Source organism: Arctopsyche grandis, chromosome 3, assembly GCF_051622035.1.
Source record: "Arctopsyche grandis isolate Sample6627 chromosome 3, ASM5162203v2, whole genome shotgun sequence".
In the NCBI taxonomy this organism is placed as follows: Eukaryota; Metazoa; Arthropoda; class Insecta; order Trichoptera; family Hydropsychidae; genus Arctopsyche; species Arctopsyche grandis.
In genome coordinates this window covers 30,162,436-30,183,613 of record NC_135357.1, presented here as the reverse complement: position 1 = coordinate 30,183,613, position 21,178 = coordinate 30,162,436, and the positions used below count along the sequence as shown (strand labels likewise).

General features: G+C 34.2%; 4 protein-coding genes across 11 annotated transcripts in view; 1 reads left to right on the top strand and 3 right to left on the bottom strand.

Annotated features, from left to right (window-relative positions):
* Positions 1 to 21,178, bottom strand: part of LOC143909500 (uncharacterized) — a 286,312-nt gene that overhangs the window by 224,109 nt on the left and 41,025 nt on the right. The gene's annotated exons all lie outside the window — the stretch shown is intronic.
* Positions 1,307 to 5,367, bottom strand: LOC143909491 (uncharacterized). The gene is made up of 9 exons (XM_077427497.1): positions 4,839 to 5,367; positions 4,528 to 4,766; positions 4,285 to 4,455; positions 4,005 to 4,200; positions 3,259 to 3,447; positions 3,042 to 3,179; positions 2,809 to 2,959; positions 1,834 to 2,005; positions 1,307 to 1,761 (listed from the first exon to the last, which is right to left on the bottom strand). The coding sequence occupies exons 1-9, from the start codon at positions 5,176 to 5,178 to the stop codon at positions 1,375 to 1,377; spliced, it is 1,983 nt and encodes a 660-aa protein (XP_077283623.1). The 5' UTR covers positions 5,179 to 5,367; the 3' UTR covers positions 1,307 to 1,374.
* NC2alpha (negative cofactor 2 alpha) lies at positions 7,977 to 11,835 on the top strand. The gene is made up of 4 exons (XM_077427501.1): positions 7,977 to 8,122; positions 9,550 to 9,622; positions 10,473 to 10,615; positions 10,696 to 11,835. Exons 1-4 carry the CDS (start codon positions 8,081 to 8,083, stop codon positions 11,788 to 11,790), a joined length of 1,353 nt encoding a protein of 450 aa, XP_077283627.1. The 5' UTR covers positions 7,977 to 8,080; the 3' UTR covers positions 11,791 to 11,835.
* The window catches only part of RhoGEF2 (Rho guanine nucleotide exchange factor 2), a 120,157-nt gene continuing 117,768 nt past the window's right edge, over positions 18,790 to 21,178 (bottom strand). For all 8 annotated transcript variants that reach the window (XM_077427486.1, XM_077427488.1, XM_077427487.1 and 5 more), the window contains one exon: positions 18,790 to 19,896. In XM_077427486.1, coding sequence (XP_077283612.1) covers positions 19,873 to 19,896 — 24 coding nt within the window. In that variant the 3' untranslated portion in view covers positions 18,790 to 19,872. The remainder of the gene's footprint in view (positions 19,897 to 21,178) is intronic.

Sequence of the window (21,178 nt, the reverse complement as noted above, 5' to 3'; positions counted from 1 at the left end):
GTATAGGTATGAAAGCTCACTGAAAAATAGTGATATATACGTCTTAAGGTCTATTCGTCCTGGCACAGCACATACGAACACTATTCTTTGGTACATTCATATGTTGATGTAATAGCAGTAGCCGACACGATCTATTCATATCATACAGCAGTACATGTCACCGTAATGTATCAAGCAAAACTGGTTTTCTTTGGCCACTGTGGAAATAATCACGAACTGCGTGACGTCATAGTAGTGAGTGCACGCGCACTGACGAAAGTGCGCATGCGCTTATGAATATTTTCGGACGCAAGCAATATTTATTTATTGAAAAAATTTACAGATAGCAGATTTAGAAATCCATAAAAATAAAGAATAAATGTAACAAAATAACATCTGAGCCCAATTATAGATTTTTACAAATTACATAATAAACAAATAAAAACTAAAACTTGACTAAATATAACAGAGCATAACTTAACATAAAGTGATATAATATTGGATAACGATTATATAATAGAAATATAAATGAATTGATCAATCAAGACTTTCCTGATGGCAGTTCTGGGTTTATGCAAGGAAATACCGAATATTGTGCCACATTTTGTGCTGTGTAATATATATGTAAGCTGATTTTGCCTTTCATTCGACTAAAACTTGTCTGAACGTGTGGTGCTGTATAGTATGAATAGAATTTTCCGTGCAATGCTGTTCTAGGTTGTTGCCTGAATAGACCTTTGTATCGTTTGAATTTTGAGAAGCAGTGTGTGTACTGTTTTAATTAAATGGCATCCTCATCTTATGACGAACATAATTAGAGGATATTCTCATTGTATTAGATGTATCATCTCAATTATACTGTAAATGAAATTGTGTTTAAGAAATTTTCTTCAAGTGTAATTCAACTATGCAAGTGATTAATGTCTTCATATGTCAAGGCTGTTGTGATAGAATAACATTGTTCCGTTTTGAAAACACATGACAAACTGGACTCAAAATTGGTTCAGACACTTTATTGAATGAATGGCTTGTCTTATGTTTATACAGGTCACGATCAGCCGATTGTCTTAGTCTGATTTACTCTAAGATTGGGTATGAACTTTCGTTCTATCGCGACGGCCTTTGATCTAAAATATCTTGACTTTACTGTCTGTGTGATTTTTATTTTACTTTTGATCGATATACTCAACCACATGTTCCTATGATTTTCGTACGACCAGATAAAATTAATTTTTTTTCAACATGTGCGTATGTATGTTATTTATGTTGTATTTTTTTAGCTATTAAATATATTATTTTTGTATATGTTCATTAAATTATTAATATTTAATTCAAATCATGCTTTTATTTCATCCATCACATTACATATGTATATAAATATATAGGTAAAGACTATTATACAAAGTTCGGCTGCTGTACAACACCGCTATCTACGTTATCCTTCGAGTTGTATTCTACGTTGCAGCTTTCGTAGTAATTATAAGTAGTCACTTTATTTGAATGTGTCTTCTTATGAGTGGCGAGTCTACTCGATGCGTTGCATTGGTACGGACATTGGTCACACTTGAATGGCTTCTCCACCGAATGATACTTGATATGCATATTCAGGTACGACATGCTCGGGGATCTGTAATTGCAGCGGCCACACCGGTACAAATCCTTGTCGGTGAACACTTCTGGAACGGCCCGTTCTTCGGCAGCAGCGTCGAGTCTGGAAGGTTCTGTATCGGCTGCTTTTGCTTTAGAACTGTTCATCTCTCGTACGTGCGTCTCTACGTGTTTCTATATATGTATGTATAAAGGAATAGTATACATTACACAGTAATGGTTTAAAGTGATTTATTTAGTTTATACCTTCATGTATCCTTTTCTTCTGCATTTATAAGGGCAGTGGGGGCAAGAATAGCGGGCTTCGGCGTGTCGGAGTCGGTGCTGAGATAGACCTGATCTGGTGGTGCATCCTTGGCCGCACACGTCGCATATGTGAGATTGAGGTCGGAATTTTTTAGCAGGTGGCCGTTTCAATCTATGAATACAATAGTGCGATTTAATGGTGCATTTAGAAAAATAACTTTGCTCCTAAGAACGAATCATTTGCGCATTAGAATAAAAGAAATTGGTATATTTATGAAATAAATATATTTATATTAAATTAAAAATGTTACATTGAGCAATATTTCATTTGTAGTATGAAATTAAATAAAAAATAACAATTAAAAAGCAACAAGTTAAAAAAAAAAAAAATGATATATGAAAAATTAGGTCGAGAGACGTTGAGCAACGTTGCAAAATTGAATACATGCGAGAGCGCATATAGGATGCGTTAATGCGCATTTCATTCATTTTAGGTCGCTTTATATTTTTCTATAAAAGAAACTTATCAATTGCCCGCATTTGATATTAAAATGCTGACCTAATTAAAACAATGGATTTGTAATTGTTCAAATGATCCAAGTCTTTTTATTATTTTTAATTTATTTATGAAAAGGTTTAAGTCTTTTACCTTATTTTATTTTTTTAAGTTACAAATACTATATTGTTACGTACACTGCCGAGTAAGTGCGATCGGATTAGACCGAGTAGCATCCCAGAGACTGTGTGAACGTTATAATTGGTTTCAAGGATTATCTCCAGACTAAGTGCAAGTAGGCTAAACAATGGCCACCGAATTGGCCGCTATTGGTCTCTTCTCAGAAGTGACCGATAGCTATATTTTTTAATTCGCACAAATTTTATTAAATGCTTACGATAAATGCGCATTTAAATTGTCCCCATAAATTGCGTATAGAATAAAATCTAAAAATATACATTTTGGATCGATAAACATACCGATGTCTTCCGTCAAAGTGTCCAGATTTTAAAAACTTCAAATTGCAAGTATTGCACGGTGGTAATTTTGCACCGAGCTTGTAGGCTTCTCGGTGACGAGCGACGAACGTTGACCACGACGAGTCCATTCCACATTCCGCACAGATGTTATCTAAAAATGTTGTATTTCGAAATATTATATTGAAATTCAACTGCATAGTACCTGTTTATACATATATTTAATCGATATTAACTGTCTGAATTCTTCGCAACGTCATTTAAATCTTTGCCGGACTTCACATCGTCTTCTTGTTCTTCGCTAATGTTAAATATATCTACGTCGTTTGCTTCAAAGTCGTCGGTTTCATTCTCGGACGCATTGTTTCGTATATCTGAAAACGTTTGGCTCATAAGTTAGTATGAAATAAATTTCGTTAAATAGATATATTTTGATATTTTTGTACTCGGAACCTAAATTTAGATCATTTTCTTCTCTTAATTCGCTCTCGAGTTTATTTTGAAGCTCCAACTTTTTTAATTTGCGCTTTGTTGCCAGTTCATTCCAATCTGGGTTGTATGAAAATGATTCCGTTGATTCGTCAGTCGAATCATTGCTGTCGGATTCTTGAGATATGTCATTTGTATGGCTTTTTGATTTATCTATAATAATAAAGTTATGTTTATTTATTTAATTTCGATCAATCATGTACACTCGTCTAACAGATTGTCTATGAATACAAAAAAAGTATTTCAAAAACATACCTCTTCTATAATTTGTATATAAAATTATTATTTTGAATAAAAACAATAATTTTATTTTACTACCGCCATCTATGTTTAAAACTAATAAACAAACGATGGATAAACGTCAACGACTATCTCGCCGGGCAGATATTAAACGCGTCTTACACGATATTTTTGCACCATCATAATGGCGGAGGATCCATTTACTTATATTGATGACCAAAATGGGCAATATGGCAAAGTATGAAAACGATCGGATAAGAGGCAAACTTTTTCCTGAATTGTAATCGTAAGTGAAACGTAAAGGAGGTATGTAATATGTAAAAAAGACATAATTACATATAAGAAATAAAAATAAAACATAACTATGAAGTACATACATACAGTAAATAACAGATTGAAGCTAATAAAACGCTTGTAAAAAATACAAAATATTAATAGTACACGAATAATTAAATTATTAAAGAATATACCTATATTAGTATTATTTCTATTGTGATTTGATGCGGGGTTTTGATTTTCGGGATCGAATTTAACACTAAGAAGATTTTTCATATAATCGTTCGGTTTGTAATAAATATCACTATTTGGATGAATATTATCCAAGTTTCCAGTCCACAATGCAGTCGAATTAACTCCTTTTGAATTGTGTTCAGTCGAATTGAAATCCTTAATTCGGTGAGTAAAAACACGACAGTCAATGGTGATATCATAAAATTTAAATTGATTTGATTCAAATTGATCGAAACATACTTGCCAAAAAGTAGAATCAGTCAATTTTAGCGATTTGATTTTATTGTGTAGTACTTTGTTGTTTTCTATTTTGGATAAATTATCATCATTGATGTGACTCTTCAGTGTTTCAATTAGTGTTGTTGTGTTTCCCACTTCGGGAATCTGTCCGCTGTTGAAGAATCCAGATAACTGTTGAAAGAAATGGACCAATTTAATCAATTGAAAGAGTTTTTTTTAATTTAAGTAAAAAAAATATACTACTTTAAGTTCGGTGATGAAAGTTTTAAGTCGGCCGATTTCCATTCTCAGTTTTAAGCGTTCTTTGAGTTTGATTTCATTGATTCTATTGTGTTCTTCCAATAAACATACATTTTCCATTTTAATCTCCTGAATCTGCTGCCCGAGTTCGTCAACATTCAATTCTGGAGGCAACTTGATTTTTCGCTTTGTTTTGCTTTCGTCAAAATAAATATATTTTTCGAAATCAGTGCTCTCTGAATCTAATAAACGTACAAAAAAAATAAATATCTTATATCGAATCCAAAATATCGTGAGACATACCGTGTACATACCAGATTGACAGAAAACTTTTTTTCCATTTTTATATTGGTAAACTTTCTTTTTTGATTTGGCTGACTTTTTATTATTGCTTTTGTTTTTAATACAAGACTTAGAAATATAATCAGTCTCATTTTTAGATTTGTTCGAATATTGTTTATTACCCTGTTTGATTCGTCTACATACGGCAAGTGGTTTATCATCATCACTGGATTCAATGCTATTTTCTACTGAATAAACACTGTCGGATCGTTTTCTTTTAATTTTTTTTCGTTTCTTCTTCTTTTTGACGAATTTGAGTTTGTCGGATGGCGAGACATCGTTTCCTATATATTCTAATTCACTCCTGTTCATTGCAAAAACGCTAGCAGATATCTCAATAGCATAATATATCTAATATATTAGATAAAAATAAACCAACACGCTTATAAAAATATGTATAAGAATGTTACAAAAACAAATTAGACTTGTAATAGGTTGTGTAAGAGAAGATATATACACAACGTTTGACAGCTGCCTGTCATCAATATATTTGGCACTAAGAGATTCGTAAGATAGCCATATCTGCCCAAATCACGCAAATAAATTATTTGAAACTTCTATTTGTAAAGAAGTCATTAAAATAAATAGAAAAATCTGATTTCAGTTGTTAAGAAAAAAATAAAAGCTGAATTTACTTCTTGGTCTTGAAAAATTGGAATTGAAAAAAATTGTTGAATTATCGCATTATTCTATATTGTAACGTGGAAACATGAGGGATAGTATCCACTGCCTAAGTGCATTCGTGAGTGAACAATAGATACCTCAGATTAGGCTAATGGGACTCAGTAAGTGCCTGAATAAAAGATTCTCACAGACATCAACGAGTGCGCACGTAAGCAATAAACTCACCAGGGTAGACCAGGGAAATAGATCAGGGAAGCTGTGCTGTGCAATTTGCCCTTTATAAGGTACACACGGTAGATCAGATTATTCTGGAATGAATAAATGCTTTGGATCCTGAACCCACCCCTACGCAACAATATCTACTACTACGACTACTAGAATATGTACCTTAGTAGTTTAAGAAGATATTGTTATTTACTTATTGGATTTTTAAGTAGTAAAATAGTGTCAGTAAGAATTATTAAATTTTATTTTTTTTCCATAATTATGGCGCAGTAAATGTTTATTACGTATTCCAACAATTCTTGTTCGGTTGCGATTTTGTCTGTCATGATGAGCTATTTTTTGCGTGAAATGAATAATCTGTGCCATCTAGAATTCTCTTCTGGCTCGTAGACTACAGCGTCATCACTGTCGTCCTTTTAGAACTGAGTGGGTGAGCGCATTTGCTAATTTGAATCACTTTGGTCCGTGTAAAAAATCTTTATATTCATGACATACAAGTCATATCAAAACGTAAAATATCCCAACAGAATGGAATCGTTGAACATACATAGCTACTTTGGATATAAGGAATTTTCATACGAACTCCAAACTACTTCAAGGATTGGAATTTTTTGCATAAGTAATTTGACGCACATAAACTGTTCGATTCTATCAATTCGATTTAAAAGCTATATGCGTTAGTATCTCTTATTTTTTTTTTGTTCATTTCTATGCCATCAAAAATCACAATAATTTCAAAATTATTATTTCCAGTCGTATACTAAAAAACGGAAGAACTTTCCTTAAGCAGAGGGTAAACAGTCGCAATCACACATTCAGCTTTTCGAAAATTTATATTAGAATTCAGTAAACGGATTATTGCGCAAATTGCGATCCCACGCACGACAGTCGTTGTCATAAAAAACGTGAAAAAACGTGTATATCTGGCACTCAAGTTTCCATTAGTACAATATTTCACGTGATGATTGATGGAGTTTTTAGGTGCCAGATGTTACTTGATCGAGATTTTCATGTACTCTGTGTGTGGTTCGGTGGGTAAACGGATTATTCCGCAAATGCGATCTCGTGCAAGTCACTAAAATCTCGACCATGGAACATCTGGCAACTGAAAATTTTACACACGTGGACTATCATACGAACGAAAACTCGAGTGCTAAATATTCGTGTTAAAGATTGTCGTGTGCACGATCGCAATGTAATCGCGTAATAATCCGCTTACCCCATTTGTGTAAAAGTAAATTGGTTTGGTGATTACTAGAGGTAGGACCGGAAGCGTGCCGTTTATTGTTCAATTGTTGTAAATGCTTTGTAAAAAAGGTTCGGCAATGCATTTACAGGGCCCCCTCAGGGTCCGGGCTTTAGTGATTACACCCCAAATGTGAATCGCTACCAGGATAACCGCCGCTACGAAAATCTCGAGCGAGGATCTCCTGTTGCACGAAAATTCGTCGCATAGGGAAATTGCCGTATAAAAACTGCTCAAATATTGGTCAGCAAATGTTTTTTTTTTACTAACCTCTTCTTAATTTCACTTACGATTTTCAGTCAGAAGAAATTTGGGCTCTTATCCCATCATTTTCAAACTTTGCCATTTTTACGAATATATACATACAAATTATATGTACATATATCTTATTAAAGATAAATTGATGTAAATTCAATATTTATTAAATGCAAGTTAATTATTTTAAACAAATTATCATCCTAGAAATTTGAATTTAAAAGATTTTGATTTCATTCATAGAAAATTCCTAGCTAGGTTGGTTTCTATCTTTTATTAATTTAATTTATTTTGTACGAAAGGAATTGTATTTTTAAAATTAATTTTATTGATTAAAAACTAGCATGTTGATCCGGACATACGAGTCGGCAAAGTAATTTGAGATTTGATAATAATAAAAAAAGCATATGCTGCGAAATATTTGGGCAATTTTCCTGTGCGACGAATTTTCCTGCAACAGGAAATCCGCGCGCGCAGTTTTTCATAGCGGCGATTATCCTGGTAACGATTCACACTTGGGATGTAATCCGTTTACCGAGTAAATTTTACATAGTTCAAATCATTATGAATAACCATTAAAACCATCAGGCCTGTGGTTTTAATTTCTTCTGCAGTCGTAGTTTATATAAGTAAATTAAAGTGAGACTCTATTCGTGCGAATTCAATCCGTAGAATCAACGAGAGTTGACGTCGCATTTTGTCGTAAAAAAAAGTGAATGTGCGTGTATGCATGAAAGGCATGGCTGTGTGCGGTAGTGTTATGGTGGGTGTCGAGTGAGCGAGGCGGCTGGTCGGCCGCCCGCCAGCTTCATAACCTGTCCGGCCGCGAACCCCGCGCCCCGCTCTCCCCGCGCCCCCGCCAAGATGCCCTCCAAGAAGAAGAAGTACAACGCGAGGTTCCCGGCGGTCAGTTGCTTCTATTTTACTCCCCTCTACTCGCCTCGCTAATATTTCGCCCCCTCCCCCTTTCCCGCTCACTCCCCCCCCCCCCGCACCCCGCCTCCCCTCGCCCCGTTGACAGGTGTATAATATTAGAAGGCCCAGGCGATTGCGCATGCGCTCTGCCCTTGCCCCTCGACCACCACCCCCAACCCCACTCCCAACCCCACCCCCACCCCCACCTCCACCTCCCAACTCGCCTTTGTCAAAACACCCGCCCTTCGACGACTTTGTTGGCTCTTTTTTTTGCACTAAACAATCACACACGTCATTGTTTAATGCGTGTTTAATCTTTAATGACATTGCTCCATAGAAGGGATGACCGCTCGCGTACTACATGAGTTCTTTATGCATTTGAACGTCCTTGACCAGGAACTGCGTAGAAACTCCTTAGATACCCGTCGAGTATGTGATGGCGACTTATATTTTTCTGCACAATGCTCTTCTTTACGTTTCTCTGAAAGATATAACATCAGAATTCGACTTCAAACGTCGTAACAAAGTAATTGAAAAAAAAAAACAAAAGAACACTTTTTTTTTTAATTTTCGGTCGAATAACAAATGAATTAAGCTAATTATAATTGCCATGCTTAAAAAATATATATATAATATTTGAATTGCCTGAAGAAAAAAATTTTTTTTTACTAAACAAATATACATTTTTTTGTTTGTTTGAAATGAAAATCTAGTTTTCAATTTAGAACCATTCAATTTTATAGTGCTCGTATTTAGACCGTACCTTCACCCATTCAAAGCTATGCTTATCAAGTTTCTTAATATAAATATCTTGACAACATATTTAAGATATATGTAAGATAATTTTTAATTCGTTTACTTATAGACTGGTCTATAATTTGATGAGGTGGGTTTTATCACAAAACCATTTTATTAAGCTTTATCGTAATGCATATTTGTTTATCTTTTTATTGTCACAGCTTTCGCACACATGTCTGAAATAACACATGACTAATCCTGCATCGAGAGAACATTCTAAAGGCAGTGTGTGTGTGTATTAATTTTCACCAAATTATAAAGTGAATGTAGGTTGAATGCGATGCGAGATTAAACCGGGACTGCAAATATTTGAGATTAGTGTATGTATATGATGTAATTCATATATTCGCCGCAAGCCCAGTATGTATTTGCATAGTTAGTGAATTCCAATCCACCGCTCTCTGTGTGTTGATAAAAATATGGCGATAGGATGAGATTGTTTCGTGGGCCGCCCACTCTAATTGCACGATTATATGATTCAGCCATGGCTATCTGTATTGTAATGTGGTGCAATTAAATTTTTGTTCACTTTTTTTGTAATATCTATTTTGTCTGTTTTCATAAATGGCGACCTACAGAGTGTGTGGATTTTATTCATTTTTTTCTTCTGTCTGTTATAGGGACGCATCAAGAAGATTATGCAAACGGACGAGGAGGTCGGCAAAGTCGCACAAGCTGTTCCAGTCGTTATCTATATCCTTTTTCATTATTCTCATTGACTTAAAATGCTTTATTAAATGTAGTCAATTTAAAGGAAATAAGAAGGAGTATGAAATTAAGATGGAGTGAATTTGCGCAAATGAATGCCGTTTTCAATTCTAAAATGCCACTGCCTGAAGAAGAAGATTTTTGATCTATTTATCTTGCCAGTGATGCTATATGGATGCTAATGCTTTACATAATGAGGAGGGATAGAAAAAGGAATACATGGGTTAGAAGTATAACAAAAGTGGTTGATAAACGGCAATGGTTCTCACTTATTTTATTTTATTTTATTTATTTTATTTATTTTATTTATTTTATTTATTTTATTTATTTTATTTATTTTATTTATTTTATTTATTTTATTTATTTTATTTATTTTTATTTTTATTTTATTTTATTTATTGAAAAATCAACAGACAGGATGTACATGTATAAAAAAAACAAATAGTAAATAAATAATATATGTCACATCCGAGTCCAATAACAGATTATAATAACTTATGTAGAATGTTTAAAAGAAGTACTCAAATGGTACTCGAAGGAATGTAAAAGGATGCGTGGAAGGTTATAGAGGAGATATGTGGACGAAATTAGAATAACTTATGAGTGAAGTAAAAATATATATGAGAGATAGTGAGAATTTTATGAGATATAGTTTGAAAACGATGAAGTTATAGGTGTTGTAGGTTCTGCTCCTTAGTTAGGAAAATTTGTGGGGTGAGATGGATGAGAGTTGCTTAAAATAGAGACGGTTGAATGCGTGTCGGATAATGAAATTTCTGTAAATGAAAATGATGAAAACATAATACTGTATATACTTTCTTAACTCGAATAATACCTCGAACCTTGGAGTTGTTTGTGGAGTCTCTACTAACAAAGTCGCTGGATGTTACTTTGAAGAGGAATGCCAAAACGCTTAGTCCGTCTCATTTGAAACAATGCATTCTGTCTGAATCTCGGTTCGATTTCTTGAAAGATTTGGTGAGTCGTACTTTCATATTGTAATGTGTGTGTGTTTATTATTACGCCAGTTTGTTTGACGTACTTTGATTTATTTTTAGGTTAAAAATATTCCTGATATTTCGCACGCCGAAGAGCGAGAGTCAGGTCAGACGTGGAGCGCTGAAAGCTCGCCGAACGCCAACAGATATCCCGAGAGCGCTAGCAGTGCATTAGTCAATCCCGGGCCGTCGAACGTCCTGCGTAAAACCCGACAGCCTCAAAAGAGAGACAACGGCCAGTCGAGCGACTCGGGCAGCGACCACGAATTACCGGCCAAGCTAGCCGCCAGGAACACGTTCGGCAATGGAAGAAACCCACCGAGGCCGTCAGCAAACTTCGACGAAGAACTCAAAGCCTTCAAACAAAAGATGAATCAAACCAAAAAGATCAATCCGCCACCTAGCAATAGTAATTTCGCCATACCGGCTCCGATGACTCCGACGATGTCGAGCGTCCCGGCTCCCGTAGCCGTCGCCGTTCCCACAATAGTCCCGTCGACCAGAGAGAGCAACAACAACAGCCAACGAAGACTCTTCAATTTCTACACGGAGACTTTACCCGACGAGGAGGACGACAAGGAGAAGAGTATGCATAGAATAAGTCACAGTTCGGTAATACAGCCCAATCCGGAATATTCCGCACAAAAGTCCGGACAGAACTCATTCGGGTATTACAAACCGGCGGCGGCGGCGACGGCGAGCTCGAATCCAGATAATCAAATACCGTACGCGAAAATATCCATCGACGGAGATTCCAGAGGGAACTCGGAACCCTCGGTTCCGAAATTGCATATAGATTTAACGGGCGCTGGGGGCATTGCGAGCGAGTCGAAGCTGCATGGTGAACCTTTCACGCCGACGCTGCTCCTGCAGCCTCGCACTCCGTCACTGGCCGATCCCAACCTCGGCGGCATCCTCTCCAAGTTTCTGAGCCGGCAGAGGAGCGCCACCGAGCAACCGACGTCGAGCACCAACTCGAACAACTCGGCTGCGGACCGACCTAGCTTTAATTTAGACGCGTCGACGAGCACTTTGAAGAAGCACCACTCGAACGAGCCGCCCCTGCTGCTGCCGATCAACCTGATCCACAAGGCGGCCGCCCCGCTCAAGCGCAAGTCTTCGACGGTGGACATGGACGAAGACTACGACACATGATTACGTCCGTCGTACACTCTTCGATGACTCTTGCATTTATTTTGTAAAATGTTGTACATATATATATATATATATATATATATATATATATATATATATTTATATATTTATATATATATATATGTATATATATATAAACTCATGTTATTATATTCTTTTTTTTTTGATTCGTCAATATGTACAATGTTCAATGTATCATAATGGTTGTTAATTTTATAATTAGATTGTATTTACGTAGTGGCGTTTCTCAAACTCTCGGACCGAAATATCGGCGGATTATTAAAGCGTTGCCATTTTGTTTGTAGGAATAGTGCCGTTTGGGGAACGCTGTGCGCTGTCACGATTTTTGCGATTTGAAAGACTGGGTCGAAAATTTGTATATCTTGTCAGAGTCAGCGACGAGAGTGTATGTATATTTTTATTAATTTTTTTGTGTATATTTTTAATGCAAATAGTCCAGTGCTCTTGTGTGTATTATATACGAAAGATGCCGTAACGTTAATAACATTTTGGTACAAATATTGTTTTTATTTTGAAGAGATTATATAGAGATGTACGTCTATATTATTATATTATGTTTACATTTTTTTTTTTCTCCTTGTTTTTGATTACGTAGATTCGTTTCGACTGTCTCGGTTTTGCATTTATCGGAGATTGATTTTTCAATTAAAAGGGTGCTGGATAGTTGATTAATATACAGGGTGTCGTATAAGTCTGGAAACGTAATAATAGGTACCGGAACGAAGTGATTTGTATCTCGGATGTAATAAAAAATAGGACGCGTGCGCGAATTGATTTGTCGTCGTTAGGTAGCATTATATCCAAAAATGTTAGTTTTTTCGCGATGCGCGGTCCGTTTCTTTCTTATCTATTTTTATCGCTAGTCTTACGTGTTCAGTGTAATACGAGATTAAAGTGTTGTGTTGAGGGGGAAAAAAAAAAGCCACAGCATTTTAAAGTACGATAAAAACTAGTGTTCGTTAATGATTTAAAATATTCGATTATACACACACATATATATATAATATAAAAAAAAAAATGAAATGTAAATATTATATTATACTTCAACAGTGCCAAGTTCGCTTAGAAACCAAAGTGCACTAGTAGAAGAATTATACGATGCGGTTTATCTGCTACCGAGGCATAAGTTAGAAGAGGCATAGTATACTTTACTACTGTATGTATAATAGTTGAGAGATATTTTATTACTTGGAATATAAATTGGAACATTGTGTTCGTTTGTGTCGTAGTAGGACCAACGTAGTTTAGTAGCGTTTCGAACCAGTGGCGGCTCGTCCATACGGGCTGCAGACCTCCCAGTATAGTAAATATGCATGATATTTTTGTCCTGCGGGCTGCAGCCCTACTAGTTTAGTACATATACATGCATATACATACATAGATACTACAGCCCCCCCTGGAAATTCTCACGAGCCGGCACTGTTTCGAACTCTTCAAGCGATAAGCACGCTTATGATGTGTAGAACTGTATTTGTTTCAAAGTTTCAAATTTTTCCTTTCGATCGTCGTCTCCGAAGTAAGATGGCACGGTCTGTGGAAGTAAGTACCTGTGGATGAGGCCGAAGGTGTTGGTAACGGCTCAAAGTAGTGGTTGAACTCTGCATAAAAACTCTGCATAAAATTTTTTTAAAATTGATTTACACCTTGAAACTTTTCATTGACTCCACCTTGATGTGGTTCTATTTCTTCGTTGTTTTTTTTTTATTATACATGTTCAATTTGAAATGTGACCATCTTAACCCTTTGAGTGCTGACGTCTTTTCTGTTGGGAGCCCGCCACGCTGACAATTTCTCCAACATTTCCAACTAGAATTATTTAGAAATCCAATAGAAAGCAGGTATAAAAGTTGTAGCTAATAATCTAAACAAACCCCCCAGATAACTACCGCCGAGGATTTCGAGTTTTGTAAAGGTGTGTTTAGACTGGTCTAATATATTTTGCAACAATATAAAATAAACAAAACAAGTCTATTAATGAATGTATTTTTCCAAAACTATGTCGTTGCATCTTTTTCTTTGTTGTTAAAATGTAATGATCACAATCTAAATGCCGGGACACAATCTAAAATACTTCGCAGTTAAGGATTTCCAGTGGGAAATTTTGCCATGGTTATAAATTCAGAAATTCTTTATAAACGTTGACAAATTAATGACACGGATTACACGACCCACCTGCAATACATTTTTTTTTTATTGCTACTTGTATAGGCTTTTAGTGGATAGTATTCTTGTTTACTTTGTACATGCTCTAAATACAACGCCTATCGGCTTTTTTCAGGCTCATGGAATCCGATCGGCATTTAAAGGGTTAAAATATTGGTTTTTTTTTTAGTGTTTTTTCTTGATGACATTTACACATTGCTAGTAAAGTGGAATTTACTGCATACATTTGATAGTTTTACATATATATATATAATGAAATTTTCTTGAAAAGATATTTAACATCGTTTCATCGACACATAGTTGGTGTTTTCGACAATAAACGTACACATATCATTCGAATAGTCATCGTCGATTCGCCGTCCTGAAAGGGCGGCCTTGTATAACTTCAAATTGTCTAAAATTTTCTAAAATGCACAAGTTTTAATATTGTGATCATATGTTTTTTTTCGCACTTTCTACTGGCTTTGGCACGCATCGGGCGTTTTATTTTATTTTATTTTTAAATATATGTGTATATGTTTTTGACACTTCGGTGGTAAAATTAATATAAATTAAATTAAAGCGTCGTTAATTTTGTGTTATTTTTGTTATCGACATATGTTTGTCTTCGCTGTTGATGATTTGTCGTCTCTCGTCGGAGTAAGCTTAGTGCCAAGGTAGCGGACGTATGTATGTAGGTTACCAACAACCTTCAGAAGTAGACCATCGTCAGCTCCGATCCGTCGGATGTGTGTATTTTTAAATGATTCCTCGTTCAAAGCTCACTGTCGTGTGTGAATTTTATACTAAGTAATCATTAGATGTAATATTGAAATACGTACGTGTCTAATTATGTATATTGTATTTCTGAATGTCTTACTACTTGATTTTAATGTATTGTATGTTTGCTATCTTTGTCTGTGGTGACTATTGAATGAATTTTTTTCAAATTGGAAATATTGTAACGGAGTTGACGATGGTGATCTATTTTTACTTTTTTTATTTATTAATTTTGTGGATGCGATCGATTCGCCGATACGCACGGGGTCGACTCCGAATGTGATTCGGAGAGTCGAGGATGTGGTGTTATCGGACTCGGTCGCGTCCTACGCAAAGTGAACACAACCAAAGTTGTCATAATTGTGTTTGTAAACGGGACTTGTCAAACTTATTTATTAGAAGTCGTATAGATGATTAGCAATATGTTGTAAATTAATTGCATATGTTCTAATAATGTTGATGAAATCATGAAATTCATGTGATACTTGTGTTGTTTTATTTTTTTACCCACACTTATGTACTACAGTACTACGCTCTACATATTGTAGATAAACAAGTAGTGCAATTTTCTTATGCTGCGTACGCATCAAACCAACGAACGGCCCACAGGCCAACTTTTAAAACCAGTAGCGTACAAAATGTCGAAATAAAAATTGAAATCAAATATCAAAATTAAGCTAAAGAGCGAGATTGAGCTATAATTAGATCATCGTTGATGTTTTGAATTACAACAATGTTTTGAATTACGACGATACGCATTTACAACCGGAGAAATATTATAATTTCTCTGCTTACGAGCAAAAATTATCTTGTTATTATTTCTTAAAAGTCGTCACGATATGCTACTGTATCACACAATTTCGGCCGTCGATGGTCGGTAAAAAAACATTTGACGAAAAACCGACGTCAGTGTTTTGTCTAAGGGTTTTTTTTCTTTCGTCGAAATAAAATTAATAGAGAATTCTATATTTAAGTCGGCAATCACACATCATCCGATAATTTTTTCCCCTGAGCTGATTTATTTATTAATATTATTTCCCTTTGTGATGACAATTGAAGAAAAAAAAACTTGATGTACCGCCGATACAACTAATTATCGACGAACATGATATACGATTACATGATATACTCTCAGTAGCGGTGATTTATGAGGAAGTGAAAATAATAATTCTTTGATTTTTTTTTCGATCTTAGTGCGTATCTTCGTAAGTCAAAACATCTTAAGTCCAGGACTACCTGTATGTGATTGTTGATGATCTAATTTTAGCTCAATCTCGAAAATTTATTTAAATTGTGTATGTTCTGTTTTGACTTTCAATATTTAATTTTAATTTTAATATAATGATTATAATTTTATTTTGATATTTAGATTTAATTTTAATATAATAATAATAGTTTTAATTTTGATATTTAATTTCAATTTTAAATTTAATATTTATTTCGATATTTTGTACGTTACTGGTTTTAAAATTTGCCTGTGGGCCTTTCGTTGGTTTGGTGCGTACGCAGCATTAAACAAACAGTATACATATATCATTGTGAATTTATACTGTTGATACTTTTTTTTTGTTTTATTAAAATTCATACTTACCATGGTGTATTTTTGCATGTCAATTTGAAATTATATTCAATAGTGGGGGCAAATAAATGGCAGTGAGGAAAAGTTTAAACTATGAAATCAGATATATTGGCAAACTCTGATTGGAAACGATCGACTTGTCAAAAATATCTAAATCTGACTAGCAGCACCACAGAAATACTTCGAATCATACAGCTAGGGTATGCAATACCGGTATTACCGAAACGGGATTTCGGTATTTTAGCCAATTTTCAGATAACGAAATACCGGTTTTCAAACGTAAATATAATTGATTTCAATTATGCACGAAGATCCCATCAAGATGAACTGGCCTTTTTAAGGTCATATTTTAATTCATAGAATCAATAAATCTAAGGTATTTGTAAAAATTGAAATTATATGCTTATGATCTATTTTTCCCCCTTTAAAATCTCTCAAATATTAATCATTTATAGGGAGCCTGGAATTTAGGTTGACGTAAATGAAAAATTATGTCACTCCTCGGAATGACATGATTTGTTTTAACGTTGTAAAATGATATAAATATATTTTTTATTATGAAAGTCATGTTAAATCATTTCACAAGTATCAAAATTCCATTGTCCGGGTATTTTGTAATACTGGTTTTGATAGTTACAATGCCGGTTTTAGTATTTATAATACCGAAATACCGGTATTTATATTTTGTCCGGTATTGCAAATCCTACGATACAGTCTATGATTCTTTTCAATCTAGGTCTAATACGAACTAGAACCTGAGACCTCTCATATGAGGAAGGCTTGACAGGAAGACCCCAAAGCGGCCTTCCTGGACAATTAATTACAGACAATGTAACATTTTATTATTACATAAATCACTGTATGTATTTCCAGAAGCTGAAGAACACAAAATAACAATTAATTAATTAATTGATTGCAGAATTAATCCATTGAGACATTTGACAACAGGAAAGATGATTTTTGCCGATTTTGAGGAACCGTTTCAACAATGATCAGATAAAATTGGCAGTCTGATAAGAAACGATCGATTTGGAGTCACAAATACCTCCAAATCTAACCAACAGTATGGCAGATCGAACCCACTGATCACTTGGTGCTAAACATACACGCTACCATTAAGCCATACTACTGGCTAAGCCAGCGGCGTGGATTAGTGGTTGGCATATTATGCTTACGAGCGTTAGCTTTCCCACTAGAGTAGCGCTGCTCGCCAGACCTTGGTTTGTGACTCCAGGTCGATAGTTTCTTATTCAGAGTTTGCCAATTTTCCAGATTCTCATTGAAACGGTTCCTGTTAAGTTGGCATCTCTCTTGCTAATCTCAAGTTATTCAGCGTCTTGAAATTCGTCAATCTGATTATAAAATGCTGCAAGAATTTCTCCATAGATGTCACTGTGGATTTTTGTATGAAATCGCATTGTATTAAATATTTAGTATATTGAATGCAGTGGCGTGTGGTGAAATTTTGTGTTTTGGTCACAGGATACAAAAGGACTCGGTATGACGTCACCTGTACCCCTTGTATCCTGCTCGCGCACACGCAAGTAAGGCTGTGCGACAAAAACAGGGAGAATTTCAAGGCATGCCACTGTGGATTGATTGTATTGTATCTGTATAAGTGCACTGTAAAGGCATGTTCTATGAAATAAAAATAAAATATGTATGATAAATAAAACAACAACGAATAGGGGGTTTACTTTTTACTATATAATAATTTAAAAGCTCATTTCGACAATTGTTTACAATGATAATAATTTTACAATAATAATAACTAATAACACAAATGAAAAATAAAACAACTATTTACTAATATATATATATATATGTATATAATATGATAATAATAACAGTAGTGTGGTCAAAATATTCACTATATTTGCACGCACGCTTGTGCGTGTACACGCGCGTGTCACTAACAATCTAGAATAGCTAAATATTTTATTATAATAAATGTACTATTTAATTTTAAAGGCCTAGATTTTTTATATACGTATGTAATAATCATCATGTGTGGATGTGCGTGATTTTTTTTTTTTTTAATTAATTTAATTTGATTTCTAGATGTCGATTATTAAATTTATTACAATTTTTTTTATATTAATGCATGAATGGGGGGGTTTAAAAATACGCGCGCGTGCGCATATATTTAATAATACATATATTGTGTTACTATATAATAATAATAATAATAATAATTATACATCATAATTTAATAACAAAATGGCAACTTCATTTATTTACAAGCGATTATAAAATATATCTTTTGTTTTTTATTTTTTTTCACTAATAAACATGCGCAATACGTCAAAAATAAAATAAACAAAATGTGATTACGGGTGTTTTGAACGGTTGCGAAATTCTTGCATGGATTATTATATGTATATAATAATATATAAAAATTTGATTAATTCGTTTTATATATATATATATATATAGCATATTTAAGCGGTTTTGATTTTAATTTAAATTTTTTTTTTGATTTAATTATTATATCAATACTGGTGTTTTTTTTAATTCGAATACACAATTTTTAAGGAAAGGCAAAATTTCAATTTAAATACAATACAATATATATATATATAATACGTTGTCTACTCTACGCACGTACAACTCTTCCGTTTATAAAAGCCGTATCAAAACCAAGGCAGAAACACAGACTATACATTGCTAAATCCAAAATTTTGGCCTACACGGGCCACATTTTCGACTATACCTCGAGGCACGTAATATTTACAAGGGCAACAAACAAACGACCTTACGCGGGGTCCTTCGAGTACACGCGTAATACAAAAAAAAAAAACACAATGAGAGTAAATTTACACATTTAACATTAACATAGTGATATGACGGAATGATTGTTTCATATATACTTTTCTTTTAACTATACACAATTAGTGTTTTTTTTTTTTTTTGTTTAAATTTTTCAATTTACAAATTCAATATATTGAACAGAATTAAACAACATAACAGATATTGCATCTTACGACCTACACTAATATAATATATATATATGGTGTTATACAACGTACTAGCAGTGAGATGTTTAAAGGTTATACATATACGTACATATATATTTAAATTAAAAATAAAAATGCGTGTATACACTTAGTAATTAACAAAATAAAAAGCTACATATAAAAAAATCAGTGATCAGTAAACATACATAAATATACAAAGTGGCTTAAAAAAATAAATACCGGTAACATTTTTTCCATTAATATTTATCTTATATGTGCACTTAGCAAATAAAAAAAAGGCAATCGTCAACGACTGTACATTTGTGTGTAGGGGGGGGGGGGCAGAAATGCATGAACGTAAAAAATGCATCATCGTCGCCGCAATCTGTAAAAATGCTAAAAAAATATATTCTGAAACGCGACGACTGCATAATTTTTTTTTTTATTATAACTCGTCACGTTCTCATGACGACGCGTACTGAAAATTTTCTTATTTGACAATTTAAAATTTAACATCAGCAGGACGTCTTAAGCTGTGTATGTCCAACTCGTACAAGTGTGTTAGTGACATGCTGATACCGGGTATGAATTTTTCTTCGTCGTTCAGCCTTCTCCTCCGCTCTGATCCTGAAATTTTATGATGTCGGTTAATGCATTGATCTCACATGTACATACATACATACATAATAGATGGGTGTCACTTTAGTATGCGGTCTACCTTCACATATCTACTTTAGTATGCGATCTATGTACCTTCACAATTTTACTTTAACCGCTTAGACGCCCAGCCGACGCGCTGAGCGTATAATGGTGCGTACGCACCAAGCCAACGAACGGCCCACAGGCCAACTTTCAAAGCCAGTAGCGTACAAAATACCGAAATAAAAATTAAATTTAAAAATTGAAATTAAATATCAAAATTAAAACTATTATTATTATATTAAAATTAAAATCAAGTATCAAAATAAAATTATAATCATTATATTAAAATTAAAATTAAATATTGAAAGTTAAAACGAACATGCACAATTTAAATAAATTTTCGAGATTGACCTAAAATTAGATCATCAACAATCACATAAAGGTAATCCTCGACTTTTGTTTGTCGAAGATGTTTTGACTTACGAAGATACGCACTAAGATCGAAAAAAAATCAAAGAATTATTATTTTTACTTCCCCGTAATGCGCAGTTACCGAGAATATATCATGTATTAGTATGGGTGATCCAACGATTTTTGCTAACCCGGGGTGTTGTCGGTCACATCAAACGGATTTTTTTATTCTTCAATTGTTTCTCTCGTCGAAATAAATCAAGTAATTAAATCATTTCAGAGGTAAAATTTATCGGATAATGTGTGATTATTAATTTTATTTCGACGAAAGAAAAAAAACCCTTTGACAAATCACCGACATCGGACACCGCGTTTTTTTATGAATTGTTTTTTTTTATCGATCATCCAAGTGGAAATACAGTAACATCTCGTGACGACTTTAACAATATTTTTTTTCGCTCGTACGCAGAGAAATTATAATATTTCTCTGGTTTTAAATGCGGTATCGTCGTAATTCAAAATATTGTTGTAATTCAAAACATCAACGATGATCTAATTTTAGCTCAACCTCGCTCTTTAGCTTGATTTTGATATTTAATTTCAATTTTAAAATTTAATTTTTATTTCGATATTTTGTACGCTACTGCTGGTTAAAAAGTTGGCCCAAAATCGTCGTTGGTTTAGTCCGTAAGCACCATAATAGATACGGCTGTTTGCGCCTTAAGGCGCTTTGGGCAGCTAAGCGGTTAATGTGCAGTCTCACTGTCGCGTGTGACAGTGAGACTGAATAATACCGACCCTAACAACCTAATCTTTAATGAATAAGGCCAACCTTAACTTAACCTAACCTAACTTG